Raw genomic sequence first — 26,091 nt, 5'->3', positions numbered from 1 at the left:
GTGGTGAATGGAAGATAAGGCTAGATGGCAGCCAGGACAGAGGAGTCTGGTAGTTTGTAGACCCATGTCTTGAGGAGTTTCCTGAAATTATTCTCATTGTTAATGGCTCTAAGGTCAGCGGGTAATGTGTTCCATGCTTTAGCTGCCAGAACATTAAAGGATTTTCCTCCTCTGGTCTTATATTTAAATCTGGGAATTTGAACAAGGTTAGTCCCAGAAGATCTCAGGCAGCGCGAAGGATTATATCGCTTGAAGCGGTTTGCAAAGTAACGGGGTCCTGTGTTTTGCATGGTTTTGTGGACTGTAAGAAGCAGTTTGAAAAAGATTCTTTTGTGCAGTGGCATCCAGTGAAGTGAGTTCAGGGCTGCAGATGCAGATGACCTTCTGGGGAGTTGTAGTACTAGTCGGGCTGCAGCATGTTGAAGGCTCTGCAACTTCCTGAGGGTAGATTTTTTCACCCCGGCCATAAGGCCGTTGCAGTAGTCAAGTCGGGAAAGTAAAAGGGCTACCGCGACTGACTTTCTGGCTGCGATTGGGAGGAAATCAAAAAATTTCCTCAAGGATTTTATTAGTCCAAAGCATCGACCGGCAGTGATCTTAACGTGGTCGTCAAAAGTGAGGGAAGAGTCAAATTGTACGCCCAGATTTCTAGCTGATGTAACTGCACTAGGAGGGGCCTCGGATCCTGTGGGCCACCAATCTTTAGGGGAAAAAGAAGGATTCTTGCCTATTGGGATGATCTCTGTCTTTGCACTATTACATCTAAGATGATTAGTGTTTAGCCATCCAAAGACATCAGAGAGGCAGTTTTTGAAGCGGAGCTCTGCGTCCGTACGCTGTTTGTCAATGGTGACGACCAATTGAGTGTCGTCAGCGTAGGACGTGACCAGAATCCCATGTGATTCTATCACAGCTAAGAGGGGTGCCATGTAGATATTAAAAAATAGGGGGCTCAGTATGGACCCCTGGGGCACTCCAGATGTAATTGGCTTTTCGCAGGAGAGATATGGTCCTAGTGCCACAGTCTGAGACCTATTTGATAGGAATGATGAAATCCAGGCCAGAGCTGAGTCTGTCACGCCAATCTCTCGCATTCGATTGATTAAGATAACATGCGAGATGGTGTCGAATGCCGCTGTGAGATCCAACAGGATGAGGACAGCTTGCTTGCCCTCATCCTGTAGGAATTTAATAGAATCAGCAAGCTCGATCAGAGCAGTTTCGGTCGAATGACCGGAGCGGAAGCCCGATTGCTGTGGGTGCAAGATGTTATGGGCTTCTGTGAAGGTTTTGAGCTCCTCGTGCACTAGATGCTCCGTGACTTTGCCCAGGAAAGGAAGTAAGGAGATGGGCCGCATATTAGTCAAATCTGTGGATGGTTTATTCTGTTTTTTCAACAGAGGTTTGACAGTAGCCTTCTTCCATTCGGCGGGTACAATTCCAGATTCAAGGGATTCATTAATGATTCCATTAATGTGAGGATTGACTGAATCAATCAGATGGTGAAGGATGATTGGAGGACAGGAATCCGTGGGTGCTCCTGATTTACAGGCACGGATTGCCTTGCTTGTCTGCTGCAGGGATACTGGTTTAAAATTGGAGAGAGGAGGATAATTGACTGTAACTTGTGCGATGGTCGTCGGAGGTGGAGGAAAGTCTTTCTGGATGAGAGCCTGAATATCCCGGACCCGCTGTTCGGGCGAAAAAACCCGAAACCGCGCCGAGTCTTGAACCGCTCCGATGAAGAGGAGCTTCTGAGAGGGGCACTGGTGTGACTTCGGCACATTGATGGAGAATCCCAGCTGGTGCAGGAGGTCTGCCGTAGTCTGGAGGTGGCTGACGACTGTCTGGGGCGAGCCCGCCTTCAACAACCAGTCGTCGAGGTAGGGGAAGACTGAAACCCCTAACCTGCGCAGATGAGCTGCGACCACCGCCATCACCTTTGTGAACACCCGTGGGGCGCTGGTAAGGCCGAAGGAGAGTACGGTGTACTGAAAGTGCTCGTGGCCAACCGTGAACCACAGGTAGCGCCGGCAGGACGGGAATGTGGAGGTAAGCTTCCTGCAAGTCCAACGCTACCATCTAGGATCCTGGGTCCAGGGCAGCTAAAACCTGAGCCAGTGTCAGCATCTTGAACTTCTCCTTCCGGAGGAAGCCGTTGACATTCAGTAGGTCCAAGGTAGGGCGTAGGCCCCCTTTGCCCTTCTTGGGTACCAGAATGTAGTGGGAGTAGCAACCACACCCTACTTCTGGCCCAGGAACGCGCTCGATGGCCCCCTTGGCCTAGAGGGCCGTAACTTCCTCCTTCAGAAGTCGCGAATGATCCCCCGATACACGGTGGATGCTGGAGGGCTGGTCTTCGATGCAGGAGCTGCTCGGGGTCGGGGCTTCTCAGTCCCAAAAGCACTTGGACGAGGTGACCTCAGAAGTCGTGCTGGAGCGAAGTGCTGCTTCTTTCAAGATGGCCGGTCCCACGTGTCTCGTCGCACCCACGGATCTCAGCTGTGCTGCAGATGTAGGTAGAGGTCGGAGAGGTCTGGGAATCCGGGTCTCGTCGGGCTCTGAAGTCTGGATCCTTGAAGGAAGACGACAAAGGGAAGCCGCTGGACGCTGATGGTGCCTGCTTATGCAGGGTGGACACTCCTTGCCCACAAGGGAGATTTCTTCAGTCTTCTGTGGAGCAGAATGTCGAAGTCCAGAGTTTCTTCTTGTAAAGTTGTTCAGGATAATCTAATTTGGAATGGGACCAGCTCCTACCTTTATCCGGCTAAAGGAGGCTGTACTACGACTAGGTCCCTCCTCTGGGTGGGACCAGGAAGGGGGGTGGTTACACCCCCTATCCTTTGTCCAGTCTTGCGCCAGCTCTGGGGCTGGAGTGCCCCAGGAACTGGTTTAGACCGGTGTATGCACAGGGACACCTTGTGTGCCCCAGGCATGTCTCATTCCTTTCAGCCCTGTCCTACCTAATACACAAAATCCTGTCTGGGGTGGTGCGAGCACCTCCCAAGGAAGGAAACCCTTTGTCCAAGCCTCCCTCGCTGGAAGGACTCCCAGCAGCAGGAGGTCAGACTTGTGTCTGTGGTGGCAGCATCCATTTTGTGATGCTGAGGCTCGAGTTAACTTTAACCGGGGTTCACAGTTACATACCGTATTTTCCGGCGTATAAGACGACCTTTTAACCCCTTAAAATTTTCTGAAAAGTTGGGGGTCGTCTTATACGCCGGATACAAAATTAGACTGTTTGTTTTCGTGGTTTTTTTCAACAGCGCGGACTACTCCTGAAGGTTCTCGCGCTTCCGGCCCAGCCGGAGGTGGGGGAGGGTGGCTCTAATCCAGCCGGAGGTGGAGGAGGGTGGCTCTAATCCGCCCGTCAGCCACAGAGGTGAAGAGTTGAAGAGCATTGCATCCTGGGGGCTCCCGCGCACAATTGGCTTTCAAGCCGCAACTTCGCTCCAACTTCGCCCCTACTGCCTGGTGGGTAACCCAGAGGCCTCCCGCAGAAATTGGCAGCCATAATGCCGGAGGATTCCCGCCGGAGCATTGCATCGGTGGACAACGCTGAGGATCCGCGATAGCATCCACGGAGTCGGAGGACGCCGCCGGGCACTGGAGCTGCTTCACTGCGGTAAGCTGAGCGTACTCGGAGGACTAGCGGGTGGAGAGATTACGGTAGGCTTGCAATATTCCCAGCATACAAGCAAGGTGGAAGTAACATTTCCCGCCTAAGTTACATGGTTCAAAAGTGACAATAGCGAGCAACCAAAATACATGAGGTAGCAATCGGTACATTACAAGAGAAAAAAGTGATAAGTGTGCAGGTTATAAAAGCGTACAAGGTACAAGTAGAGCGTTGGACTGTGCTGGAAGTGGGGGTATTCTTGGGGTAGTCTTATACGGCGAGTATAGCACAAAACCTAAATTTGATCAAGCAAAGTGGGGGGTCGTCTTATACGCCGGGTCGTCTTATACGCCGGAAAATACGGTACATGTCGTGTCCCTCTAGAAGGGTGGAATGCTACCCCCGTCGCCAGAATTGGCGAGGGGGTAGTATTCCAATTCGTATGACACCTTACTCGACATGTTTTGATAATGCTACACCAAAGTTGGCAATAACCGCGAGGATTATAATGCACTTAAGAGTATATGGTATAGCGTTATCATGGAAACAGCTAAAGGACTTGGTTCCGAAAGCTGCAGACAGGCTCAGCTCATGCTAGAGCACCATCTCACATAATTCCAAGCACTCTGCCTTCAGGATTGATAAGGCTTGCCATAGGAGTGCCTGATAGGAGGATATGTGTCCATTTTAGGGTTAGATATAGGGATACTATATCTAAAGCAAAGGGTGATTACACCACCTTGCCCCAGCTGATTGATCAGCCAGTTGTGTCAGATTTGGATGGCCAGCCAGGGGTGGCATAATACATGCTGCAGCCCCTAGTAGGCCCTTGGTGCACCTATGCCCTGGGTACCTAAGGTACACTGTACAGGGCCTGATAAGGTGACTCAGTAGCCAATTAGATATGCACCTAGAGAACATGGAATCCATTTTACAGAGAGCAGTGAGCCTGGGGTCCTGAATAGCAGGGCCCCAGGTCAACTAAGTCGAAAAACCAGCAAAACACCAGGCAAAAAGTTGGGGGCAACCATAGTCTGATATCCACCTTCCTACAAGGAATCTATCACTAACGTGTCTCTTTCAGATACAGAGATTTGAATTGTATTCTCCGACGGATCAGCAAGCAGTGGAGATCCCTTACAGCTAAGAATGTGAAGGACGCATGCTGCCTATTTAAAGCTAATTTTGCTGCTATTGTCTGGATTCTTTGCAGCTTCAGTATCAGTGAGTTGGGTGCTCCCAGGCACAGGGAGTTACAATAGTCCAACCTGTTCAGAATTGTACTCACCACTTGTGTCCTGGCAGAGATTGGCAATAGCGGAAGGATCTTCCGTAAGGCTCTAATCAGTATTCAATGTTTCATAACATTATGCATGCCTCCCGTTTGCATGTTGAGTCAGTTCATGTGCATGCCCAGCAGTCTTCCATCAATAAGACAAAGTTGTAGTTGCACATGCGTCAGGGTGATTAGTGTGTGTGAATCTGGGAATTCGTGTTTGCCTCAGTGACTATTAATGCTATGTTTTTTCTTTTGGGACATGTCTAAGCGGTGCATTTTATCAGGGTTACTATTACCAGTATGCATCTGTTCTTGGCATGTAGGGCTGCTGACATTCATAGCTGTGCATAGATCGCCACCTAGTGTTGGGTCCGGATGATTGCACATTGTTGTTGAGTCTTCGAAGTATCACGAGATAGGTGGCTCCTCCCCTGGACTACAGTGCGCATGGGCATCCTCTCCATCCTCAGATTGTTTTTCGCCATTGTGGCAGAGATGGAGTGTAGTACAGTAAGTGATGGCCATGCTAGGAGTAATTCTGAGTGCTGCAGCCGCTACAGGCGCCAGGGAGGAGGGCGGGCGATATGAATGTCAGCAGCCCTACATGCCAAGAACAGATGCATACTGGTAAGTAGCATATTCGGTTCGAGGCATGTAGGCTGCTGAATTCATATCTGTGCATAGAATATATAGAAGTCCCTCTTCTTAGCGACGGCTGCCCGTGCCAGCTGCAGCAGTCTGAAAAAGTGTTTTTAGAACAGCCTGCCCTACAGCTGCCGGCTGTTTGGAGTGCACATCTACACAGTAGTGTTTTGTAAATGTGTGTATGGTAGACCATGTGGCTACTCTACAGATTTCCTCTAAAGGAATGTTTCCAAGGAAAGCCATGGATGCCCCCAACTTTCGTGTTGAGTGGGCTCTTGGGGGAACCGTTAATGTGCGCTTAGCCTTTTGATAGCAAATCTGTATGCACTTAACGATCCACCTGGCTATACCTGCTTTTGAAATGGGGTTGCCTTTGTGTTGTGGTGAAAAGGCAACAAACAGTTGTTTAGTCTTCCTAAAATCGTTTGTCCTATCTATGTAGTACATTAGAGCTCTCTTGACGTCTAGTGTGTGGAGCATTCTTTCTGCCACCGAATCTGGATTCTGGAAGAACACTGGCAGTTCTATAGTTTGATTCATATGGAACTGTGAAACCACTTTAGGCAGAAACTTAGGGTTAGTGCATAGTACCACCCTGTTGGAGTGAATCTGTATGAATGGCTCCTGGATAGTTAGTGCCTGAAGTTCACCAACTCGTCGTAGCGATGTGATTGCTATTAGGAAAGCCACTTTCCACGTCAAGAATTGTATCTCGCATGAGTGTAGAGGCTCAAAAGGTGGTCCCATCAGCCTGATAAGGACCACATTCAGGTGTCATACAGGTGCTGGTGGGTGTAGGGGAGGAATAACTCGTTTGAGTCCCTCCAGACAAGCTTTGATGGCAGGCACTCTGAAAAGTGAGAGATGCTGACTGTTTTGGAGATAAGCTGCTGTTGCGTATCAATGTATACGAATGGAAGCATAGGCCAGATTGCATTTGTATAGATGTAACAGATAATGTTGTGAGTAGATGCATCTAGCGGATTAATGTCGTTGTTGGCACAATAAATGACAAACCGCTTCCATTTCGCTGCATACATGCTCTGGTGGTGGGTCTTCTTGCCTACCTTATGATATCCATACAGTCGGGAGGCAAGTTGAGGTAGCCAAATTTTAAGATCTTAGGAGCCAGATTGAGCTGTTGCGGATGTGGATGCTGAATGTCGCCATGGCTCTGCGTCAAAAGCCTGGGCGTGAGGTGCAGCCTTTGATGCGGTACCACGGAGAGTTCTAGAAACGTGGTGTACCATGGTTGGCGTGCCCACGTCGGAGCAACCAGGATGAGAGTCATCGAGTGCTGCTTCAGTTTGCGTGCCACTAGCGGTATTAGCGGTGCTGGGGGGAAAGCGTACGCAAATATGCCTAACCAGTTCATCCATATAGCATTTCCCTGCAACTGTGGGTGTGGGAACCTGGCGGCAAAGCTTTGGCATTTTCCCTTGTGGCGAACAGGTCTATCTCTGGATGACCCCACTGCTGGAAGTACGGTTGGAGTACTGATGGATGTATCTCCCACTCGTGCATCTGGTGGCTGGGCCTGCTGAGCAGGTCCGCCATCTGATGGTCCTTGCCTGGGAGGTGTTCTGCCATGAGGAAGATGTTTCTCTGAATGGCCCACTTCCACATGCTCTGAGCCAGATGAGACAACCGTGGAGAGTGTGTACCTCCCTGCTTCTGTATGTAGTACATGGCCGTCATGTTGTCCGTCCGGATCAACACTACCTTGTTGCACAAATGTACTTTGAATGCTTTGATTGCCATGAAGATAGCCATCAGTTCCAGAAGGTTGATGTGCATCTTCTTCTGCTGTGCTGTCCATAGTCCCTGCACTGTGTAGTGGAGTACATGAGCTCCCCCATCCCTGGAGAGATGCGTCCGTAGTCAGTATAATCTGTGGCACAGGCTCTTGGAACGGTCAGCCCCTGCAAAGGTTTTGTGGGTTCCACCAATGCAGAGAGTTGTATGCGCGACCGGTCACCAACACTAGGTCTTTCAATTGTCCGTGAGCCTGATTCCACTGACGTGCCAAGCACTCCTGAAGCGGACGCATGTGTAGTCTCGCGTGCGGGACTATGAAGATGCAGGAGGCCATCATGCCTATCAACTGCATGAACACTCGTGCTGGAAGCGAGTGTTGTGGTTTGAATTTCCGTATCAGCAATTGCATGCTGTTGATCCTCACTGAATTTGGCTGTGCTTTGGCTGCCAGAGTGTCTATTGTCGCGCCCAAGTACTGCCGTACGTGGGCGGGCTGAAGGTGGGACTTTGGATAATTCAGTGAAAACCCCAGATCGTGAAGAAGGTGAATGGTGTGGGACATGTGGGTGGCACATTGCTGGGCCGACTTTGCTTGGATAAGCTAGTCGTCCAGATAAGGGTAGACGCGAACGTACTGTCTCCGTAGATGTGCAGCCACTGTCGCCAGGCACTTGGTAAACACCCTGGGTGCTGTCGTCACTCCGAAAGGGAGGACCGTGAACTGATAATGCTGATCCTGAATGGTAAATCTGAGATATTTTCTGTGTGACGGGTGTAGCGGTATATGGAAATATGCATCCTTCAGATCTAGTGTTGCGAGGAAATCTCCCTGACTGAGTAACGGTAGAACCTGCTGTAATGTGAGCATGTGAAAGTGTTCTGATAAGATGTACTGGTTTAGGGGCCTGAGGTCCAGTATGGGTCTGAGGGACCCGTCCTTTTTTGGGATCAAGAAGTATAGAGAGTACACCCCTGTACCTTTTTGTTCCACAGGCACGAGCTCTATGGCTCCTTTTTGCAGCATGCTGACTACCTCCTGCTGCAATAACTGTAAATGCTCTGCGGACATAGGACGGTGTCTTGGGGGTATGTTGGGTGGAGTGGATGTTCACTCCAGACAATAACCGTCCTGTATATAAGCTGCCTCACCCACCTGTCTGTAGTGATGGATTTCCAGACCGGCAGAAACTGTTGTAGTCTCCCCCAGACCGGTGTGGTATGGTCGGGGGGCAGTGACAACACGTCACTATTTGTTAGTGGCGGAGGATCGGGAGTTGTTGTTTCCACGACCTCTGCCCTTGGTGCTGTTTCCACGATTGCCACCCCTATTGTTCTTGTAGGTGGTCTGCGTGCCTCCTTTACTGTATTGTGTCTGCTGGGACACCTGGCCTTTGGAAGCTCCTCTATTGTTGGAGCGACGAAAAGTACCACCCCTGAACTGCTGCGACTGTAGAGCCCCCGTAGACTTTGCAGTCCTGTGTCCTTCTTAATTTTTTCTAAGGTGGTGTCCACTTCTGGGCCAAATAAGTAATCAGGGTTAACCGGCTGATTGAGTATGGTGGTTTGTATCTCAGGCTTGAAGCCGGAGTTTCTCAGCCAGGCGTGTCTTCGTAACATAACACTTGTATTAATCGCCCTGGCTGCAGTGTCTGCTGCGTCTAGCGCACACTTAATAGATGCATTTGATATAAGCTTCCCTTCTTGTATTAGCATCTCTGCTGCCTCCTTATACTCATCTGGCAAGTGTTGTAACAGGGTCTCGAGTGTATCATAATGAGCCCTGTCATATCTGGCTAAGAGTGCCTGTGTGTTGGAGATTCGCCAGACATTGGCCGCTTGAGCTGCCACCCTTTTGCCTGATGCTTCTAGAACTTTAGATTCCTTGTCAGGGGGAGGAGCATCACCCGTTGTTTGCGAGTTCGCTCTTTTACGAGCATTGGAAACAACCAGAGAGTCCAACAGCAACTGTGCCTTGATATAAGTAGGGTCCACAGGTGCTGGTTTGTATTTTTTTTTCAATTCTGGGGTTTACTACCCTTGCCCTTGTGGTCTCCTTAAAGATGTCTCCAGCGTGTTTCAGGACACCTTTTAGCATGGGTAGAGTCTTGACAGTTCTCTCTGAGGTTGAGAAGGTGTCAAACAAAAAGTCCTCTTCAATAGGGTCAGCATGGAGCTGGAAACCATGATTTTTTGCTGCCCTCTCAATAAGTGCATTAAACGCAGCCGTGTCTTCTGTAGGTGAGGTTTTAATAGCATAGACATGACTGTCCGGGGCAGTTTGTGGATCCCCTGAGTCAACAGCGTCTGTCCAGGGTTCAGTGTGATCTTCTGGATCAGTGTCTACAGGATAACTGTAATCCTCATTGTCACCATCCCCTACATCCACTTCTGAATGTGTGGGTGAAATAGGAGCAGGGTCTTGTCCATATGGTTGTAGAGGTTCAAAAAGAAGAGGTGACGTTGCAGAATCCCTCTTTCTTCATGGAATTTTATATGACTCCATAGGCTGTTCTGGGGCGATCTTTCGCTTGAAAATGGAAAGTCTACCAGTCTCCGCGTCAATAAATTGCCTCAACTGATCTTCCTGCAGAGGCTGTCGATGCTTGGTGGCCCCTTCCGTAGTTGTAGGCTTTGGCCCCATGGACACCATTTTGGCCGCTTCGACGCCCGTCTTAGGGGCGAACGCCTTAGGTACCACTGTCGGTGGCAGTGTGAAAATCGGTGCCGACGACTTCGGAGGTTTACTGACTGGCTTCGGGGGTGGAGTGGCCTTCGGTCCAACAGCAATAGCCTTCTCTTTAATGCGTTGCAGCGAGTCAGACACCTGCTTCGAAAAAGAGGCAGATGGCTGTGTTGACTCGACTGGGTCTTTAGAGGCACTGCTAGTCGTGGACTCGAGGTCTTTACTGCCTTTAGCCTTGTCGAGTCGACGTTTAGGATCAAGAACGTTCTGAGTTTCGAGTCCCTTGTTTGTGTCTACGGCCTTCGCGCCGACTTCTTCGGGTCGATGTCCTTGACCATTTTCTTCGGTGCCCCGGCCTTCGGCTCGATACCCTTTAGCGACCTCCCCGGGTCGATAACACTCTTCTGTTTCGTAGGTGCCGAAGGTTCGGAAGCCTTCGATCCGACCAAAGTAATACGTACTTTCGGTTTCGATTTTGTTTCCGGCGCTTTCGGTTTTGTAGACACAGATGCTTTTGGTTTCGATCGTTCAACAGATGGCTCGTTGGAAATGTCCGTAGCCGGGCCTTGAGGCGAGGCTGTAGAACTATGCGTTTGATCTCGGGTAAGGCCATGTGGCGATCCCTCGACCTGAGCCTTATCGAGTGTTTTGGTCTCGGCCCCCGTACCAACGGTTGGGCCTAGCTCCTCGCTCGAGCTATCTTCCACGGCCCCAAAGTCCTCATCGTCGTCTCCTACCTCGTCGACGACGTATTCATTATCGATAATTTCCACATCTGCGTCGTAACTGGAGTCGATCTCCGATGCAGGATCCGACCGGTTCTCTTGAACTTCCTGCTCTACTCCCTCATCTTCCTCGGCATCGAAGATGTTCACCGGGTCAGGTGCCGTCTGCTGGGCCTCCTTCCGCGCTGCGCGTCGAAGGCAAATTGTCTTTTGGAGTGGAACCGAGAACAAGCCATACAGCTGTAAGAATTGGCTGTTGTAGTTTGGTTTGTCCTGTTCCCATCATGCACTGGGACAGTAACAGACTAATTTGCATACAGCCAGGTTCTGAAACTGGGATGGTGCAGTGAGCTAAAAAACGGTGTTGGATCTAGCCCTGATCTCTTGACTGGGTGAGAGTATTCTGTTTAATTCAGAGACTATGTCCCTCACCACCCCTTGTTGTAAATATTTTTGTCCACCCTAAGCGTGGAAGGGTATACTCAGATGTGAGTCCCTTGCTCATTGCACCATCAGGATTCAAGCAAGCCGGGCCGAAGACGGCTGAAATGCCAGAAACCGGTCCCCGGTAGCTTGTTTCCTTCCCAGTGTAAGAATTGGCTGTTGTAGTTTGGTTTGTCCTGTTCCCATCATGCACTGGGACAGTAACAGACTAATTTGCATACAGCCAGGTTCTGAAACTGGAATGGTGCAGTGAGCTAAAAAATGGTGTTGGATCTAGCCCTGATCTCTTGACTGGGTGAGAGTATTCTGTTTAATTCAGAGACTCTGTCCCTCACCACCCTTTGTTGTGAATATTTTTGTCCACCCTAAGCGTGGAAGGGTATACTCAGATGTGAGTCCCTTGCTCATTGCACCATCAGGATTCAAGCAAGCCGGGCCGAAGACGGCTGAAATGCCAGAAACCGGTCCCCGGTAGCTTGTTTCCTTCCCAGTGTAAGAATTGGCTGTTGTAGTTTGGTTTGTCCTGTTCCCATCATGCACTGGGACAGTAACAGACTAATTTGCATACAGCCAGGTTCTGAAACTGGGATGGTGCAGTGAGCTAAAAAACGGTGTTGGATCTAGCCCTGATCTCTTGACTGGGTGAGAGTATTCTGTTTAATTCAGAGACTCTGTCCCTCACCACCCCTTGTTGTAAATATTTTTGTCCACCCTAAGCGTGGAAGGGTATACTCAGATGTGAGTCCCTTGCTCATTGCACCATCAGGATTCAAGCAAGCCGGGCCGAAGACGGCTGAAATGCCAGAAACCGGTCCCCGGTAGCTTGTTTCCTTCCCAGTGTAAGAATTGGCTGTTGTAGTTTGGTTTGTCCTGTTCCCATCATGCACTGGGACAGTAACAGACTAATTTGCATACAGCCAGGTTCTGAAACTGGAATGGTGCAGTGAGCTAAAAAATGGTGTTGGATCTAGCCCTGATCTCTTGACTGGGTGAGAGTATTCTGTTTAATTCAGAGACTCTGTCCCTCACCACCCTTTGTTGTGAATATTTTTGTCCACCCTAAGCGTGGAAGGGTATACTCAGATGTGAGTCCCTTGCTCATTGCACCATCAGGATTCAAGCAAGCCGGGCCGAAGACGGCTGAAATGCCAGAAACCGGTCCCCGGTAGCTTGTTTCCTTCCCAGTGTAAGAATTGGCTGTTGTAGTTTGGTTTGTCCTGTTCCCATCATGCACTGGGACAGTAACAGACTAATTTGCATACAGCCAGGTTCTGAAACTGGGATGGTGCAGTGAGCTAAAAAACGGTGTTGGATCTAGCCCTGATCTCTTGACTGGGTGAGAGTATTCTGTTTAATTCAGAGACTCTGTCCCTCACCACCCCTTGTTGTAAATATTTTTGTCCACCCTAAGCGTGGAAGGGTATACTCAGATGTGAGTCCCTTGCTCATTGCACCATCAGGATTCAAGCAAGCCGGGCCGAAGACGGCTGAAATGCCAGAAACCGGTCCCCGGTAGCTTGTTTCCTTCCCAGTGTAAGAATTGGCTGTTGTAGTTTGGTTTGTCCTGTTCCCATCATGCACTGGGACAGTAACAGACTAATTTGCATACAGCCAGGTTCTGAAACTGGGATGGTGCAGTGAGCTAAAAAACGGTGTTGGATCTAGCCCTGATCTCTTGACTGGGTGAGAGTATTCTGTTTAATTCAGAGACTCTGTCCCTCACCACCCCTTGTTGTAAATACAGCTGGCTTCATCATGATCCGGAGACAGGCACTTGTTGCACACCGGGTGGACATTGATGTGAGGATACTTGGAGTTGCAAACAGGACATCTCTTGAACGGGCTCCTTTCCATAATGGGTCGTCGATAAGGCCTCTGGCGTCGACCGGGCCTATAGTGCTGAAAAGCCACGCGGCTCTTCTGACGTCCGGCTCGAGGATAGAGCTGGAACAAGTACTGGACACCAATCGCAAAGACAATACCGACGATAACTAAAGGCCTTTTGGCCAAATATAACGTTTATTATTGATTCTATACTTAACAAATATACATCCGAACCAAATGGCGGAAAAAAAACAATCTGAGGATGGAGAGGATGCCCATGCGCACGCGCACTGTAGTCCAGGGGAGGAGCCACCTATCTCGTCATACTTCGAAGACTCTTCCAGGACAACAATGTGCAATCATCCGGACCCAACACTAGGCGGCGATCTATGCACAGATATGAATTCAGCAGCCCACATGCCTCGAACCCAACTTATCAGTTAGGGCAGGGCTTTGGCAGGTTTAGAGCACTGATCTAACGTATGCAATTAATAAAAGTGGTTGACAGGGAAAAAAAACAAGCACATTTTAGTAGGGCAAATAGTCCTGAATGTCACCCTAAATTGATTGAAGACTCAGAGAAACTGGGGCACTGGATGAAATGTGAGTACATTGATCCTACTGGTAATTTTTATTTTATTTTAAGAGTAAGTTATTTTCTTGGCATGAGCACATTGCAATGCTGTACAAAGCATGTGTTTTGATGGCACTAAACTAATGTCTTTTCATAGGATAGAGATTCTGAAGCCCAAACACCGTAAGTTTCAAGACCACCAGGTTATATTTATTGCTGCCTGGGCAAACAGGGTCACAATTAGGTGTACTTTAGTATTATGACAAATAGAACAAACAGTGCTATTTAAACAGAAGAATCTCCCTTTTCAATTGATAAATATGCCCCAATATGCCCTCACGATGCAGGAGTAGGAGAATGGTTTGCTAAAACACTCTTTTGGCATAGCAAATACTGTTACTGCACACTAGAGCTGGCTGGCTCCCTCTTGTATGTACAAGGTTTGTCCAATTCAATGTTCTTTTACACATGCCTCCTAATTGTATGATGCAATACATAAGATCAAATGGACATTAAAATATCAAAATCCGTTTTGTTTTCCTTGGCAGCCGTAAGGTTTGAGGGGCCTTAAGTAACCATATACTGCCCATCGGCGGCAAATAAAATCCTGAATCAGTGGAACCAATGTTAGCGTTCTGCAGTCAAATGGTTGGTTTTAAAAGGAGGAAGACAGTTTTACCCCACAGAACACAATGCCTACACACCAACCGTAGCGGAATGAGCATTGATGCTGGACTGCCAATTATTTCTCAGGCTCACTGATTTTATATAAGAGGTACTTGATTTGAGCCTCCATTAAGTCTTTGCTGTGTAACTCAAACCTGCTCTCTCCCCAAACTATCAGATGCGAGTGGGGTGGATTGTAGTTAAGTACCCACATATTATCCTTATGAACATGCAACGCCTTGCGACGATTCTTTCCCTCTGCTTGGACCCGGGTAACTGCACCCATCATCTATCCCCAGGAGTCTTGTGGTCGCTCCCAACCTTACCTGATCTCGTTCACGCGAGGAAGGGGATGCATCACCACCATCTTTTTCTTCGCTCTGGTCATGATGTGTGGTGTAAGAATAAACTGTCCAAAACACTGTGACAAAAGCAAAATGTAACCGTCAGCTCCCAAGCCTACATATCATGGATAGCAGCATTTTAAGAATGTTAAAGGTTTTATTACTTTAGAAAAAAGAATGTTCATCACCAGGAAGAATAAAAAAACAAAACACAGCATTAACAGCAAGGAGGCATGAGAAAAGGAAAACGCAGAACGTATGCATATTATAGAGCTTGCCAATACAAAACTTGCAGGAATGCAGTACAATAGGAAACATTGGTCCCAATTACTAGAGTTATATGTAAATCTAAAGGTCAACTCATTTCACCATCACATCTCATTCATATTTACGCAGATAGTTGTCCTTTATTAGTGTTAGTAGGAGAAGTAGTGGTTTACACCTATTGCACAAGTTACTTCCCTTCGGTAACGATATATCTTTAAGAAAAAGTAGTTAGTGTTAGATTCCTTACCTTAGAATATCCCCAGGCGTCAGACTGGATCCGGAAAATTTTGCGTAGCAGTACCCCTGCGCGTCGGTAGGCATTGTCTGCGGCTCCGCGTCAGTCGTGGGGATGAAGTCGTCGGAGTACTTAGACGCTGCCCTCGTGCGCAGACGCCAGTTCTTATAAACAGCTTTTCCACGCCAGAAATGCACAGCCATGATAAAAACAGACACTGGTGCCATGAAATTTGGCCCTCAAAGGGAAGGACCGTAACCCTAGATATCGGTTCACAGAACGGGGAGGATGGGTGGGGCGGTAAGGAAGGAGTAGTTTCGGTCCTGTAACTCCAGTTCTGTAGTAGGGGTATCTGTCAGTCATAATCTAGTGAATAGTCCCGCCCATGTGCGTGGACCCCGGCAATCAAAAATAATCTCTTAAGTTGTCAAATCATGCAGAACTGCAAAGACACTTAAGAGAGAATTTAAAGACAAATAATGCAGCCTATATCCACAGGCTTCACTGTCCAGTACTTCAACTAGAAATTCCACCAAACAAAACCACACACAACACAGCCTGCCCAGTTTCTTCCATAGAGAAACTTGCCTCTACCAGTAAAAGACTCTGGAATGATAGAGAGGAAGGCATGGACAGACAAGCCCCATAGGCTGCCATTATGTGGCTTAAATAGGATACTGTGCCTTTAAGAGAACTTTCCAGAACTTCTCCCAGTATCCCAGAATGCACAGCAGGTCCCTTTTACTTTCAGTTCTTTTTGAAGGCGTTGCACGCCAGACCTGTAGCATTCCTTACATAAATATCTTTCTCCACCGGGGAGGAGGGCGGGCGCTTATGACTATAACAGAGATACCCCTACTACAGAACTGGAGTTACAGGACAGAAACTACTCCTTCTGTAGTAGGGGATCTCTGTGTATAGCCATAATCTAGTGAATATAGCAAGCCCATCCCCACACCAAAGCGGCGGTGGAAAGAAGAAAATTAACACCACTATTGTGCGAACAAATTTAACAGCGAAGCCTGCCCAACCTGAGCATCTGCCCTGGCATCAGTGTCCAGACAGTAATGCTTAGCAAAGGTATGAACCGACTTCCAAGTGGCTGCCTTGCAGATCTCTGCAATCGGAACATTACGGAGTAAAGCTGTCGTGGCAGCTTTTCCCCTGGTGGAATGAGCCTTAGGCTTACCCCCTAAGGTCTTATTAGCTTTTTGGTAACAACTGTATGCAGGACACAATCCACCTAGAGATGGACTGCTTAGAGGTAGCAAGACCCGTTCTGACCTATCCATAATTGATAAATAATTGGTCTGACCTACGAATATCTTTGGTTTTATCCAGATAAAATTTCAACACCCTCCTAACATCCAGGGCATGTAAAGACCTTTCCGCTGGAGATGAAGGATTCTGAAAAAACGTAGGCAAAGTTATGGTCTGGTTGACATGAAAATCAGAAATAACTTTGGGAAGAAATTTAGGGTGAGTACGCATAACAACCTTAGCAGCATGAAATACAATATAAGGTTCTTGGCAACACAACGCCTGAATTTCACTCACCCTGCGGGCCGATGTAATGGCCACGAGGAACGCCGCCTTCCAGGACAGGTGCTGCAACAAAGCCTTATGAATAGGTTCAAAAGGCTCCATCAATCTGGACAGCACCACATTCAATTCCCATGAAGGCAAAGGAAGCCGGACAGGAGGGAACACTTTCTTCAAGCCTTCCAAAAAATCTTTGATCACAGGGATCTGGAAGAAGGAAGTCTATGAAGGGCATTTCCTGTAGGCAGTCAATGCAGCGAGATGAACCTTAATGGAATGAACATTAAGGCCAGACTGCGCCAAATGTAGAAGGTAAGGAAGGATGACTTCTTCCTTGCACGTCGTCGGGTCATAGTTCTTGGACTTGCACCAGATGCAGAATCTCTTCCACTTGTAAGTATATGAAGTCCGAGTGGAAGGTCGCTTAGCCTCCTTCAGTATGTACATGCAATCTTCTGGTAGATTCAAATGGCCATATTGCACTATCTCAGTAGCCATGCCGCCAAATTCAAAGACGAGAGGTTGGGGTGCAACATCTGCCCCCCGAACTTCGTGAGACGGTCCGGCCTGCACGGCAGCCGTATGTGCGGAAGGAGAGACCGGTGAAGCACGTCCGTGAACCACCACTGTCTGGGCCATTCCGGGGCAATCAGGATCATCCGTGCCCTGGACTGGGACAGCTTTATGAGCACCGCCAGAATCAGGGGAATGGGTGGAAAAGCGAACAGAAAGCTGTTCGACAAGTTGATCCATAACGCATTCCCCAGCGTCCCCTGCTGGTAGTACCTGGAGGCGAAGTCTCTGCATTTGCCGTTTTCGGCGGTGGTGAACAGATCTAAGTCTTGAGTCCCCACCTTGCGAAGACTTCTCCTAGTACTTCGTTGTTTATGACCCATTCTTGGTTTTCCTGAATCAGTCTCCTCAGTGCGTCCACCTGAACATTCTGCACACCTGGCAAATGGGTAGCCGTTATCGTCCGTCCTCTGGCCAGAAGCCAGTGCCAGATCGCCTGCGCCTCCTGCGACAGAGTGCGTGATCGAGCCCCCCTGCTTGTTGAGGTAATACATCGTGGTTGTATTGTCCGTCTGTACAAGCAGAGAGTTGGTCTGAAAGGACGGATGAAAGGCCTTCAGTGCCAAGTGAACAGCTCAGAGTTCCAGGAAATTGATGTGATACGTGGACTCCATCAGGGACCACGTTCCTTGAATCTGTAAGTCTCCGGAGTGCGCCCCCCAACCGTGGAGAGAAGCATCCGTCACGATAGTCTGAGTGGGAATGTCCTTGTGGAAGGGACCCCCTCTGAGGAGATTCTCCGCTGAACACCACCACTTCAGAGACTGAAGAGCATGCGAGACAGTCGTATCTTGTCGTCCCAAGACCCTCTCCTCTGATCCCACTGATTCTCCAATCCCTCCTGCAACGGTCTCATGTGCAGCCGTGCGTGTGGTGCTAGGAAGATACAAGAGGCCATTGATCCCAGTAGAGAAGACACCGTCCTCACTGTTGTAGATGGATGATGGAGTGGTCATAAGAGCCTGAGCCTTCCGAAGGAGTGACAATCATCGCTCCTCCGAAGGATACACGCTTGCTGACAGCGTATTGATGGTGGCTCCCAAGTACTGAATGCACTGGACCGGAGTCGGGACAGACTTGGACATGTTGATATGCAACCCCAGCTTGTTCAAGAGAACGCACGTCTTCTGGAAGTGTGCCTGAGCTTCCGAGAAGGAGGAGGCCTTGATCAACCAATCGTCCAGGTACGGGTAGACAAACACCTTGTTCTTCCTTAGGTGTGCTGCTACCCCTGCCATGCACTTTGAGAATGTTCTGGGTGCAGACTTCAGCCCGAATGGCAGTACTGTGTATTGATAATGATTGGCGCAGACTTGAAATCGCAGGAACTTCCTGTGTTTGTGTGCAATGGGCACATGGAAGTACGCATCCTGTAGGTCTATTGCACATAGCCAATCTCCCTGTTGCAACTGAGGATAAATCTGATGCAACGACAGCATGCAAAACTTCTCTGCGAATCCACTTGCTTGCCTGCCGCAAGTCCAGAATGGGCCTGAACTCGTTCTTGTCCTCCTTGCGAACCAGGAAGAACCGGGAGTACAGACCTCTTCCTAGAGACAGAGGTACGTCTTCTATCGCCCTTTTCCTTAACAGGATATCGGCCTCCGCCTGAAGCTCGAGCAGTTGAAACTGCGAGCTGACCGGAGGAATTGATGGAGGCGGGCTGGTGAACCGAAGACTGTATCCATTGCAAACAATATTCAGCACCCACTTGTCCTGAGTAATTTTTCTCCACTCGGCCAGAAAAAATTGAACGCTTCCCCCCACCGGAGCGGGTAACAGATGTAGGGGAAGTAACCGCTCAGGGTCGAGACCCGGCCAGGCCCTTGTTCGCTGTAGAGGACTGCTGTCCCCCTCTACCCTTCTGGAAGGGTCTCCAGAACTGCTGCTGCTGTTGCTGCTGCTGCTGTCCCGAAGACTGTCCTCGTCCTCTTCCCTGTGCACCAAACCGTCTCTGGAACGGGCGGTAGGCCTTTTCTTTGGGCTTCTCCAAGCCCACAGCCGTCAGGGTCTCTGCCTCCGCCTTCATGCGGGCCATCTCATCATCGGCATGCTTTCCGAAAAGGGTTTCCCCGGAAAAGGGCAGATTGGCCACCCGCTGCTGGGCCTCCGGCTTGAGTGATGTGAGCCTGAGCCAAGCATGGCGCCGCTGGTTGATCCCATGACAGTACCCATGTGCAGGCAAAAGAGACATCCGCAGCCGCGCTGATGACCTGGTTTGAAACCAGCATCCCCTCTTTGAGGATCTCTTTGAAGTCCTCCCTCTTGTCTCGTGGCAGAAGTTCAGTGAACTGTTGCAGGGAGTCCCACAGGGCACGGTCATACCGCCCTAGTAACGCTGCATCGCTGGACGCCTTCATGGCCGTGGATGCAGTCCCACAAGCCTTCCTACCAGCTGAGTCGATCCATCGGCTCTCCTTATCGGGCTGCGCGGTTGAGGACGGGGAGGTAGATTGCAACTTCCTGGCCGCCGTCACTATAACAGAGTCAGGCACCGGATCTATCCGCAGAAAAGCCGGGTCCGAATCCAAGGCCCTGTACTTCTTCAGAAGTCGGGAGGGAGCGGCCTTCACCACCGCTGGTGTGAGGAACAGCTCCTCCGAAGGTTCTACCAAACCAGGCACTAGAGGCAGTAGAGGGCGAGACAAATGCTTCTTGCGAAGCGTCTCAAATATCACGGACGTCGTGGGTGTTGGAGCCGTCACCGTGATTCCCAATTTTGCAGCTCCCCTCAGGAGAACATCCTGCTGATGTCGTCCACCGGAGACACCCTTGTCCCTGGGGATTCCGACAAGGTTGGTGAATAGGTCCTGGTCGAGTCCGCAGCGGGACCTAGATCCACGCCTCCTATGGCGACGTCTTGACCTGGTGGAGGATCTAAGTCAACTCCTCGATCTCCCTCTCCGTCCGGAGCGTGATAGTGACTTCCTTGGCTTCGGTCGATCCGCCGGATTCGGCGACTTTGGTTTGGCCGGGCCTTTGTTTTAGGAGTTTCCTTGGGAGGGATCAGAAGTCTGGGCAGTTTGACCGACCTCGGAGGGACCGGAGGCGGCTTGTCTGCTGGCAGCTGAGGTCGAGGTATAGATTGCAGAAGTGGTGGTAGAGGAGGAGGAGGAGGGGCCCTCGGAAGGAGCCCCCTCAGCAATGGAGGCGGGGGTGTAACCAGCCTCTGTGACGGGGTATACACCACTGAGTACACCGAACCCGGTGATCCGCCTTCCTTTTTTCTGTCCTTCAGGGTCCTGCCAGAGAAGCCCTGACAAATCACACACTCCTCTTGGACATGGGAAGAGGGAAGGCAGAGGATACACACCTCATGGGGATCTGATTTGGCCTTCTTCCTGGAGCACTCCGGACATTTGTCAAATAATGCAGGCATATTTGACAGCAAAAGGGTGCAATAAACCAGAAGAAAGGCACCAAGGTACTTAGAAAGCACTCCACTTTAAACACAAGTGAAAAAATCATCAATAAACCCTTGAAAAGGGAGAGCTCAATGCTCCAGGGTCCTGCTGGCAGGAGCCGGAAAAAATAACAAAGTAAAAGGGACCTGCAGTGCATTCTGGAATACTGTGAAGTTCTGGAATGTTCTCTTAAAGGCACAGTATCCTGTTCTGAGCCACATAATGGCAGGCTAGGGGGCTTGTCTGTCCAGGTCTTCCTCTCTATCATTCCAGAGGGGTTTTGCTGCTGAGGCAAGGGAAATCTGGACAGACTTTGCTGTTTGTGGATTTTTGGTGGAATTTCTAGTTGAAGTACTGGACAGTGTAGCCTGCTTTTATAGGCTGCATTATCGGTCTTTAATTCTCTTAAGTGTCTTTGCAGTATTGCATTTTTTCCGACACTTTAAGAGATTATTTTTGATTTCTCCGGGGTCCACGCACATGGGCGGGACTATTCACTAGATTATGACTATACACAGAGATCCCCTACTACAGAAATAAGCGTCCTGCAAGTCCAACGCTACCATCCAGTCTCCTGGGTCCAGGGCAGCTAGGACCTGAGCCAATGTCAGCATTTTGAACTTCTCCTTCCGGAGGAAGCCGTTGACATTCTGTAGGTCCAAGATAGGGCGCAGGACCCATTTGCCCTACTTGGGTACCAGGAAGTAGTGGGAGTAACAACCACACCCTACTTCTGGCCCAGGAACGCGCTAGATGGCCCCCCCTTGGCCAAGAGGGCTGTAACTTCCTCTTGCGGAAGTTTCAAGTGATCCCCCGACACGCGGTGGTATTGCGGTGGCATGGCTGGAGGGGTCGTCTCGAAGGGGAGGGAGTAGCCCCTTTGGACGACTTACAGCACCCACATGTCCGACGTGATAGTGCGCCAGTGGAAGTGGTGATGGTGAACCCTGCCCCCCACTGGCGTCACATGGGCCTGAAAGCATGGACTAGGAGGGTTTTGAGACGGATGCTGCAGGGGAAGGTGTGGACTGGCCTCGCCGTTGTCCCCGACCGACGCCACAGCGGTTTCCACGGCCGCCACTACGCTGTGTATTAGTCTGCGGTGCGTGGTGGCAGCACGTGTGGCGGCGCCCCTTCCTTGGCCACGAAAGGAGCGAAAGGCACCAGTTTGCTGGCGTAGGGCCGAGAGGCCCAAGGACTTGTCCGTAGCTCTGGAGTCCTTAAAACGCTCAAGCTCATGGTCTGCCTTGTCGCCAAACAGGCGACGGTCATCAAACAGCATGTCCAGAAGGGTGGCCTGGACATCAGCCGAAAAGTTGGGGGTCCTCAACCAGGCGTGGCGTCGAACTGCCACCGTCGTTGCCATCGCTCTGCCCAGTGAGTCCGTGGTATCCAGCCCACACCGGATCGAATAGCGTGCCGCATCTCGACCCTCCGCAAGGGCTTGGGCGAGTTTAGTCCGGGCCTCCTCCGGACATTGTGGCAGCACGTCCGCGACCGTGTCCCACAGAGTGTGGGTGTAGCGGCCCAAGAGGCATGCGGTATTGACTGACCGCAGTCCCAAACTCAGGGACGAGAACACCTTCTTACCGAATTGTTGGTACCTCTTGGATTCCCGATCGGGCGGAGCCGTCGGGAATGCGGTCTGGGAAGTAGAGGCCTGGATAACCAGGCTCTCGGGGTGGGGTGGGTGGACAAGAAGCAAGGGTCGCCCGGAGCCTGGCGGTGGCGTCTGGCTACGTTCCTATCTACAGGCTTGGACCAAGTGCCCAAAAGAATGTCACACAAGGCCTCATTAAATGGCAGCAGAGGCTCAGCCAAGCTTGCCTGTGGTTTAAGGACCTCAGTGAGGAGGTTAGTCCTCACGGCCGCGACGGGGAGCTCCAGGCCCAAGGCCTTGGCCGCCCGAGTCAACACTACACTATAGGAAGCCCCCTCCTCCGTAGGTTTGAGGGGAGACAAAACCAGTGTCTGGCGAAGTGTCCAGTCCACTGGCATCTCCAAGCTCACATGTCCAGTCCTGCTGAGACCGGCACTCCTGTGGCAGAGGGTCCACAGACCCCTCCCAATCTCCCTAGTCACCCATCACCTGAAATCTAGGTTCAAAGGATGGGGCCGGTTCGTGGAAATAAAAGTCTCCATACAACGTCGAGAGCGGCGCCGCTCTGGCGCCGGAACCGAATCGAGGGCCGGATCAGGGACGGCGTCACCAGGGGTGACAACACTCTAGGGGCCAGCGTCTGTGAGGTCGACCAGCGACTACCAGGATCCGGAAGCGGATCCAGTGGGGGCCTGCGGTGCCGGGACCGAAGTCGCCGGCGGCGTCAGAGCCGGAGCAACCGACCTGCTAGGCCCCCCTGCCGGGATCGCTGGGCCCGAAGGCGCCACGGAGCCCGGTGGAGGAGGGCGAGACCTCATGGCCATGATGTACCGCTCGACCTCCTCAGGCGTCGCATCGTGCCCAGGGACCAGAAGGTGTGGGGCAGGCTGCAGCGCCCGCAACTCCGTCGGAGCAGCGTGGGTTGAGTCACCCGTACCCCCCGGCCGCGTCGTGCGAGCGTCAGGGCGGGTCGGAAGAGTGATGATGCCTTTCTGAACTCTCATGCCTCTTACCGGAGGATCTTGATCCCGAAGACCGATGCAGACTCTCAGAGCTACGAGGGCTTCGACCCCACGACCGGTCCCTCGACCTCCTGGGCGCCTAGCCTTAGACGTCAGGGCCCTTCAGTGGGAGCAGGTTTGGTCGTCGTGGTCGAGGCCTAGACACTGAAGGCACCGGCGATGGGGGTCGGTAACCGACATCATTCGGCTGCACTTGGAGCAGGGTTTGAACCCGGGCATCCCTACCGGCACCGTAGGAGTCGAATGAATCTAGAAAAATCAGATCAAAAGAGTTTAGTCAAAAAGTGACTAAGGGGTAGAGCTTCTCCGGACCAGCGCGCGAGGGCAGCGTCTAAGTACTCCGGCGACATCATTCCGGCGTGAACGATGCGCAGGGGTATTGCTACGCAAAAGTTTCCAGATCTAGTCTGACGCCTGGGGATATTCTAAGGTAAGGAATCTATCACAAACGTTGCTCTTTCAGATAAGGCCTGTGGAGACCACTACTTCCGCAGTTCAGTGATAAGGGAGGCATGGAGAACAAGCATTTGCAATGCAATAGGTCTCGCAGCATTAAAGTTTGAGTTACTGGCATTGTAAATGACAATGCTTTGCATTAATTTTTTTTAATTTACAATTGGTATATAAACATTTTTGTGAGTGGTTAGCTGTTGCTTATGCTCAGCATAGTTGGCAGTAATATAGAGTGCTAGTCTTGCTTGTTATAAGCATGCTGATTTAAAGTGCTCTGATACCTGCGGGTTAAGTTTGTGCTATATAAAAGTGATAACTCATAAATAAATAAACCAGTATTGGCAATGCCAATATGGTCAGCCCTCACGTATTAAGCAGCATGTGTGCATACACCACATCCCACTAACCCATTTTTGAATGCTTGTGTTCACATGCTTTGGCACATCACAACTAGACCTGTTGGCTTTGCCAATACTTGTCAGAGTCTGTCCGAGGAACAGGAGCTAGGGTTGAGGGCAGTGGGGGTGGCGGAAGGCTGGTGTTCTATGGGTCAGCATGGAGGACAGGGAAGAGAGCCTCGGGTGAGGCGTTACTGTGATGGTACAGTGTATGTGTTTGTGCTTCTTCATAAGATCAGGGCTTTCAATGTTGTGGGTTAATTTTTATTGTGGATTGATATTGCCTACACCTTATTGGCCTATTTTATTCCTTAGAATTTGATACCCATTGTCGTGGTGTCACCAGGGCTTTAAGTGGAAGCTTTTTCAATATTATATACTAGCCATAGTTCCTCCCTATCTATCTTATGCAACTACAACCTTTGACAAAGCCAAAAGTCCTGACTTGCTGTAGGTATGATATTACTGGTTGTATCAAACTTCTGGATGCAGTGACAGAAACAACAAAACAACAAAATACAAGTCAGGCGGCACACTATGCTAAACACATATTTTTAGCTCATGTGTTTTAAGCTACGCGCTTAATTACATTGGCCACGCCCCTTTGTAACTTTGTTGTTGCCATGCGAATTAATTTTATTTCAACACAATCGGATTTCGTTCAGTCACAGTCTCATAAAATACCCTCAATTCGAAGTAATTAACCCCACATTTCAGAATTCCGTTTGATAGATACCGATCACGTGACCTGACTTGGCACTGAGAAGCGCAAGTGATAGCTGACGCGGAGGCGCATTTGACCTTTGCAGCAGACTACTTCGAGTGAAAGGGTATAGTCTTTTGGTTTTTTCCCCCTGTCGATTTTTTGTTTTACTATTTTTTTGATTATACAAAGGGGAAGTACGCGTTGTTTAGCCGTGAACTGTTTGCAGTTCAGGCTGCAAGAGGCCAGCGAGGTAGTTATATTGGCTGCAGTCTGTGACCAGGGAAATAAAATGTAAGATTTATTGCATACTTTAATGAGTGCAACCATTGCGCAGTCCCTGGAATATAGGTTCTCTGAATCCAGTTAACCATTTCACTGCTGGATTTGTAACCTATGGAAACCGGGAGCTGTTTGTATAGTCAGCTGCACCAGTCGGGCTCCCTCAATTACTTTCTACAGAAGCAGCTAAAGAGCGGGTACCCCTGCCCATGCAGTGCAGTAGAAATTCTAGCCATGCGAGGCGCTGAAAAGGGAGCTAGCCAGATCTGAAAAGCCCCGGCCCTTGGGCACAGTTTAAACTTTCGATATTCATGTCTGCAACGTGAATTTTGTGCGCTTTCTCTTCAGGCGTTGCCGCCTCTGACAAGCTGTGTTATCTTCAGCACGTGGCTCTATTTCATTGAACTTCTGTTACTCCTTGGCAAACTGGCAGCTTTAAGAGGTGTTCTTGTCACTGTGGTGCTGTGTTGCTCCTGTAGATACGGTGACTGGTTCAGATACACAAACTCTTTGGTGCGAGCTTCAGAAGGGTCTATCGTAGTGGAAATATTAATGGGGGAGTCGGTGTACAACTTTAAAACACAACACGTTGCCACATGCCAGGGAACGGATGACTGCTCGGGAACAAGAGCTGGCTGTGCGCCGAGCATTCTCTATGGCGGCGGATTCCGACGAGTGCCTTCGGATTGGGCCGCGCGACGTCACGTGAGCTGTCTACGGTAGAAGCTCATGCGCGCGCGACCCGATCCGAAGGCGCGCGTCGGAATCAGACGCCGCCATAGGGAATGCTGGGCACGCGGCAAGCTCTTGTCTCCCTTCGCCGCGTTTTTTCGCCTGAGACGCTGACTATAGTTCTCGCTGCGAGAACGCGCTTTCAGCGCGTTCATCGTAGCGAGACCTAAAAAGGGTGTTTTGATCACTCAACATACTTTAGCGTCCTGGCTCTGGTCTTAGTAAAGGAGGGAGCTGGCTCAACAACCAGTTTGGAGTGTTTGGGTGGGACAGGACTGCTCATTACCCTAAAGACACCCTTAAGTGTGCCACAAGCTCT

The 26,091-nt window shown here is 50.1% G+C and overlaps 1 protein-coding gene across 4 annotated transcripts in view; it reads right to left on the bottom strand.

Moving 5' to 3' along the window:
• Nucleotides 1-26,091, bottom strand: part of CAD (carbamoyl-phosphate synthetase 2, aspartate transcarbamylase, and dihydroorotase) — a 359,331-nt gene that overhangs the window by 15,949 nt on the left and 317,291 nt on the right. For all 4 annotated transcript variants that reach the window (XM_086928147.1, XM_086928144.1, XM_086928145.1 and 1 more), the window contains one exon: nucleotides 14,544-14,638. In XM_086928147.1, the coding sequence (XP_086784273.1) occupies nucleotides 14,544-14,638 (95 nt within the window). The remainder of the gene's footprint in view (nucleotides 1-14,543; nucleotides 14,639-26,091) is intronic.

Source organism: Lissotriton vulgaris, chromosome 6 (genome assembly GCF_964263255.1).
Source record: "Lissotriton vulgaris chromosome 6, aLisVul1.2, whole genome shotgun sequence".
Taxonomy (NCBI): domain Eukaryota; kingdom Metazoa; phylum Chordata; class Amphibia; order Caudata; family Salamandridae; genus Lissotriton; species Lissotriton vulgaris.
The sequence above is the reverse complement of the archived record's forward strand: the minus strand, read 5'-3'. Positions and strand labels throughout refer to the sequence as shown.